This window comes from Haemaphysalis longicornis, unplaced genomic scaffold (genome assembly GCF_048455015.1).
Source record: "Haemaphysalis longicornis isolate Haplotype H1 unplaced genomic scaffold, Haemaphysalis longicornis Haplotype H1 scaffold_1, whole genome shotgun sequence".
NCBI lineage: Eukaryota > Metazoa > Arthropoda > Arachnida > Ixodida > Ixodidae > Haemaphysalis > Haemaphysalis longicornis.
In genome coordinates this window covers 42,488,745-42,494,744 of record NW_027526203.1, presented here as the reverse complement: position 1 = coordinate 42,494,744, position 6,000 = coordinate 42,488,745, and the positions used below count along the sequence as shown (strand labels likewise).

General features: G+C 47.1%; 1 protein-coding gene across 1 annotated transcript in view; it reads right to left on the bottom strand.

The window, feature by feature from the left end:
• The window catches only part of LOC144166164 (chromosome-associated kinesin KIF4A-like), a 104,141-nt gene continuing 98,141 nt past the window's right edge, over positions 1–6,000 (bottom strand). Inside the window, exons 23-24 of the mRNA XM_077695787.1 lie at positions 3,145–3,249; positions 1–240 (exon numbers count right to left, since the gene is read on the bottom strand). Of these exons, the coding sequence (XP_077551913.1) occupies positions 1–240; positions 3,145–3,249 (345 nt within the window). The remainder of the gene's footprint in view (positions 241–3,144; positions 3,250–6,000) is intronic.

The following is a 6,000-nucleotide window of genomic DNA, read 5'->3' as shown; positions in this document are numbered from 1 at the left end:
TCAGTTTGCTTTCAAATTAGAGATGGAACAATCAGCACTGGTCCGGCCACTAACCACAAAGCTGCAGAGAAAGAGAGAGGAGGAGAGTGAGAAGGAGAGCGAGAGAGGGAAAATGTAGAAACGGTAGGTGAAATGCCTTGCACGATGTGCAGGATAGGAAGGCGGCAACACAAGGCGAGAACTTGCCTTCTTTGGCTGCGACCCCTCCTCATCCTTGGACTTCCTTTTCCGGGTAGACTCCTGGTGAAGAAAAGCATGGGTGGAAATCACTACACCCCTACTCCAGCGATCTGGCAGGCAGTTTAGTATACTAGCCACACATGCTAGCACACTTGTTACTACACCTTTTGAGAGCACATTAGCAAGGCCGTTGGTATTTCTTGGCATTCTGCCATCAACAAGGTTATTCCAAAGATGCTGGGGAAATAATCACTAACAAGGAACTGCTTAACTGTTTACAAGCCGATGAAATGGCAGCGGTGGCATGAAAAACAAAAACAAAAACTAAGGCCTTGACTCCATTCAGTAGGTGAAGGTTTTGTTTGCATCACTGAGGAAGAAAAGAGAACGTAGTTTTGAGTTGTGCTTCATTGATTGATTGTAGGGTTTAACGCGCCGACGCAATGCAGGCGATGAGGCACGCCGGAGTGGAGGGCTCCGGATTAATTTTGACCACCTGGGGATCTTTAAGGGAGGACGCGGGGTCTCAGAATGGTCCAAAATCGCGAAAATACGCATTTTGCGAAAAACACATTTTTGAAGTCTTTATACCTTCAAGCACCTACTCTAAAAGTTTCACCGAATTTGATAGGGAATAATCTCAAAATCAACTTTGAAAACGCAGCGGGAACTTGAAAAAGCATGAACTTTGCGCGTGTGCCACACTCGAAACAGACTGCCGGCGACGGCCATCTTGGGCTCGCTTTGTAGCTGATTTCTTTGTGGGTATTTTGCACCATCTCAAAATGGCGTCGCATGAGGAGAACAAGCATTGCCGGCGATTTTCCAAAGGTCGTTTTTGAGCCGCTGATTGGCAGGAGCACGCGCGCACGAGTCGAGCCCCCGTTCCGCGTCTCTGATTGGCCGGTGCGGTTGAGCTGCCTTTTTTTTTTTTTTTTCATTTTGTCTTTGCAGGCTTGCGTTCGCTGCCGTGGTATTTTCAATTAGGGTGCGTTTTCTCTACCGTTATTGACCGCGATTCTGTCACGTCTTCATGTCTCATGCCGCAATGCCCGGAGACCTTTACCTCGAGGAACTACGCGCTGCATGCGTATGAAAACACGATGGAAGACGCCTTAGACGGCGGTGCCAAGATCGCCTGTCACGTACGGACCTGGTCCAAGAAGCGCCGCGTAGAAACGTCCAGATTTAGTTAGCTGATGTGCGTTGGTCTTATTTGTGAAAAAAAAAAGTCTGCAGCACAATATGTTTGTGCTTTTCTTTAGTTTGGATTGACGTTGAAGGAAGTGCAAAGTAGGAACTACCATACGTGAAGTTCAGCAAAAAGTGCAGTTTTCCAGCACTGTTTACAGATGTTTTTCATTACTTGCATAGAGCTTTCCGGGTTATGTTTGTGGTACGGTCGCATACTTCGTTTTTTTTTCTTGAGGAACAGAGTGGCCCGGTGCTTTTTATATTGTGGCTATGCTGTAGCAAGAGTTAAACTGAAGATGCATTTTTCTCTGTCTTATTTTGCGACGTCATGCTCTGCCTTACAGAGTGTTTCACTATCAGGCTTTTGACCTAGGATGATAAGACTGGTATAATTTAATTTGCAATAAATAGATCTAGCAGGTGATGTTGTTTGTATCACTCTGGTATCCATCGCCAAATTGAAGTCCACATGCAGCTCTACAGTTTATTTTGTGAGGTCACGCTCTTCCTTGCGGGATGTTTCCTTATCTTACTCTTGAGCCAGGAAAGCAAGACTGGTATAATTTCATTTGTATTGAATTGGTCTAGCAGGTGATGCTATTTGTTTCACTGAAGCATTGATCACCAAAGTGCATTTCACCTACAGTCTTGCTGTAGGTTTGAGATGCATTGCAGGACAATCTCTAGTTCTGGGTGGCTGCTGTGCTTTAGTCTCATTGGTAGCACAAAAATAACAGCAGCACATGGTATTTGTGCCTTTCTGTATTCTGATAAGACACTGAGAAAAAAGGTGAATGAAGATCGATAGTTTCTGAAGTGTAACAGTAGAAAATTTATTTTCCTTCACAATTTGTACAGTATTCGTGTGAATTTACGTCAATCTTTCCAGAGTTATTCTTGTGTTACAGTCATATACTTGGTGTGCTATTCTTGGTGAAGAACAGAGCTACAAAATGATGCTATTTATATTGTTTTAGCTATGCTGTAGCAAAAGTTACCATAATCTGAAACTTCAGATGCATATTTCTCAGTTTCTTTTTTTGCAAGACCATGCTCTGCTTTACGGGGGGGTTTCGTAATGTTGCTTTTAGGCTGGGATGAAGAGACTGGTACCATTTTATTTGTACTGAATTGATCTAGGGGGTGAGGCTATTTTTATTGCTCTGTCATTGTTTACCTATTTGCAAAAATTAATAAAATTGAGGCACTTTCATATAAATTGTTGATATAAATGTTCACCCTTTTCATGCTTTGCAAAAGTCTTCGAAATGAATAAAAATAGCGTAGCCTCCCAGAGTAGACCTTTGGCGTTATGTCCGTATAAATCATCACTGAGTTTGCTAAAGCGAAATTGCCCTAAACCCCCTAAGAAATGCCTGAATAAATAAATTTCAAAGTGCTGTATTTCTTGAACAAATGCAGCTATGTTAGAACCAATTACATATTTGCAATCAGCGTTAAAAACTGATCCGGACTGCCAATCTGCATCTAGCTGGCACTAATAATAAAAAAAATTTCTACAGACCCACCTCCCCCCTTAACGTGCGCCAAAATCTCGTACACAGGCGCTTTTGCTTTTCGTCTTCATCAGAAAAGTGGCTACTGCGGCCGGGAATCGAACCCGCGACCTGATGCTCAGCAGTGCAACGCCTTAGCCACTGAGCCACCGCGGCGGGTCAGTTGAGTTGTGCTTCATGATACACAAACGTGTCCCAAACAAGCTGACCTAAGCACTCAGACGCCCCTTCACCACTGCAAACTAATGGTTACCTCGCCCACCTCACTGTCGGTCTCGCTGCTGGCCACGTCAGTTTCATCTTCGCTGCTACTCTGTAGTTCAGCGAAGCAGGGGATGGGCTCCTGGCTGCCCTTGCCCTGAAACAAAGCCGAGGGGCAACCCACCACACCAGTCAAGACAACAGTGCACCCCAGTACTCAAATTCACCGTGATTAAGCTTGGGGTTTAATGCGCTAAAGCCACGGAGCAAGAACAAGACAGGAGGGGAAACGACGCTCCCTAGTGTGGCCAGATAATGTCACAAGTGCTCGTCAGCGGATAAGCTAGCGGCACCTGCTGAGGGTGAAAAAACGCCGCGATTTATTGTGGTGGTGCTACGCCGGAGCTGCAAGGAAGGACTTTGCAATAGAGATCACCCGGGGTCCACTAGTGTGTGTCCTGCACCTTTCACACTGGCATTTCCGCTATCGGCTGCACCTGAAATGGTTTCCGCGGCACTGCTTAAAGGAGCCATGAAGAGAAAACACAAGTTTGGTTTATTCGAAAGATTGCCTCGTTAGAACCATAACGACACCACTTATAACGCAAACTTCGCTCAAATAAGCTACATAATTAGGAAAAAAGGAAATGACCATGCGACCCACCAGCTCATTTTCCGCAACAGAACCTATGATGTCACTCGAGAATGCTCTGCGATTGGCGGAGGCCGGCAAAAGCAAACGCATGTTAGGCAGGGCTTACAGTTTGCATAGTGAGCTAAATGCCCGTGAAACACACTGCACATTCTTTTTATGACAAAGAACAGTGGTGTAAACGGTTGGAAGTTCCGAACGAACACGCAAGCGTGTATGCCAATGCGTACGAAACTACCGCCAGCCGAACTCGACATCTCGCCGTCGCCACCGTCGCGCAGACGAATTTTAGGGTACAAGGCTCTTCGGGGCCAACGAACCGTCCCAGCACGCACAGCCGCGACCTTGCTTGGTATCGTAATCCCTTCACAGGAGGTTGGCCGTCATATCGCCAACCAGCAAAGGTAAAAATAGAAACAAGGGGAGTAAGGAACACAGAGCAGCAACGAGATAGTGCCACTCGTCGCACAGGTTTCGGTATGGAGGTCGTGTTGGCTTGCTGCTGTCGTTACGAGCTCGTTTACAGTTTACAACCACTGAAAACTTCAGTTTGTTCGAGTACTTTACAATGAAATTTCGTTGCTGCGTTTTGAAATGCCTATGTACAGTCTACGCTCGTTACAGCGGATCCGGCAACAACAGACTTTCGGTTACAACAGACCATTTCTGTTGGTTTGTCTGGTACCCATGCATTTTAAATGGAGTCCACTCCGCTCACAACGGAGCCGGCTAGAGCAGACTATCGGCTACAACAGACTAAATTTTAGGCGAAAATTGTTTCGACTGAACGTTTATAGCGGACTTCCGCGGGGCCGGCGCCCGGTGTGCTTTTTCGTTTATTTTGGCAAGAAAACTATTATGTCTGGCAACATTGCTGGCAGCCGGGTCGTTGGTGCAGCCAAGCCAAGCCAGTGGCTTTTTTTTTTGTGCGACCAGCGGCATGAGCGGCAGGGTAGCTGATTTCACTGTCGGATAAATTAAGCGTAATTAACGCTGTTGAACACGAGGAAAAACAGGCTGACATCGCCAGAAGTACAGGCCTGTCTAAGCACAGTGTCCGCTGTACCGTCAAGAACAGGCCCGCTGCCGATAAACGCGACTCCGGTGAGATTGAAAACAGGGCAATCGAATACTCGAAATGGTGCACTCGGAGGCGAGTCTGCCCTCGTCAGTTTTTTTATGTAATAAAAAACTTGGGTTCAGTGAAGTTCGGCTTTTATTATTCCCACGCATGCATCGTTCCCGTTCCGTTCGGTGAAAAAGGTAAGAAATGCCTCAAGTAGGGGTTGTTCCCCATCCATTGTGTGCAATCTGCCGGTAACCGTGCGCAGTCCAACTGGTCTAACTTTCGATTTTACAGCTGACTGTCATCAGATTATTTCATTACATCTGTTCCAATGACCAGAATAAAATCGCTAAAAATGTGGAATCTGCCTTGAGGGAACGTCAGGCAGCGATCCGATTTGTTTGACGAACGGTTTCGGGAAAACCTGCCTCGTCGTGAGGAGATTTAAAAGAGCCTAGCTAATGCTGATGGGCACGACTGATGTTTTATAGCTGGTTTATAATTGCGCCTAGTTATATTCTTGCGTTATTTGCTCAGCTCATCTTGCGTCTTTACACGCTTGACCACATGCGCTAGGCCTTTTCGAAGTGCCGGCGCTAAGTTTTGGAAACAGTGTTTACGCGATTCTTTGCCCTCGCGCAAACACTGTGCAGAGGTGCTGCAGGCGTGTAGAAAGAACAAAGTGTATGTACTATGCATGCAATATCGGTCAAAGTACCCACTGTAGGGTTCATAGCCCCCCCCCCCTCCCCCCCCCGGTCGGACGGATACTGCATACTTCGGCTACAGCGGACGTTTTTTTCCGGATTCAGAGGGTCCGTTGTAACGGGCGTAGACTGTAGTACGGGCAAATCGTCGAGGGAGTGCGACATCCCCGCCGGTGAGATCTCCTTTCATGTGCTGCCCAACCGGCCCACCGACGAACCTCGGTGAAGCGCTCTGACCTTGGGGAAAAAAATTGCCGTACACACCGCACATCGACGCTCGAATCTTTCTGGTCGGAGCAGAGAGCTCGAGCGAACGGCTTTCCATACACGACACCGGCCAACTGGCATAAGCGATACTGCTACAAACTGGTACGCATGTGCTGTATACGGCACATACGTACCAGTTTGTATTCGTCCGTCGCGACGGGGCTGACGAGGCAGCGGTGCCGACGGCTGGGCGTTCGTCTGTTGTGGCTATCGCGG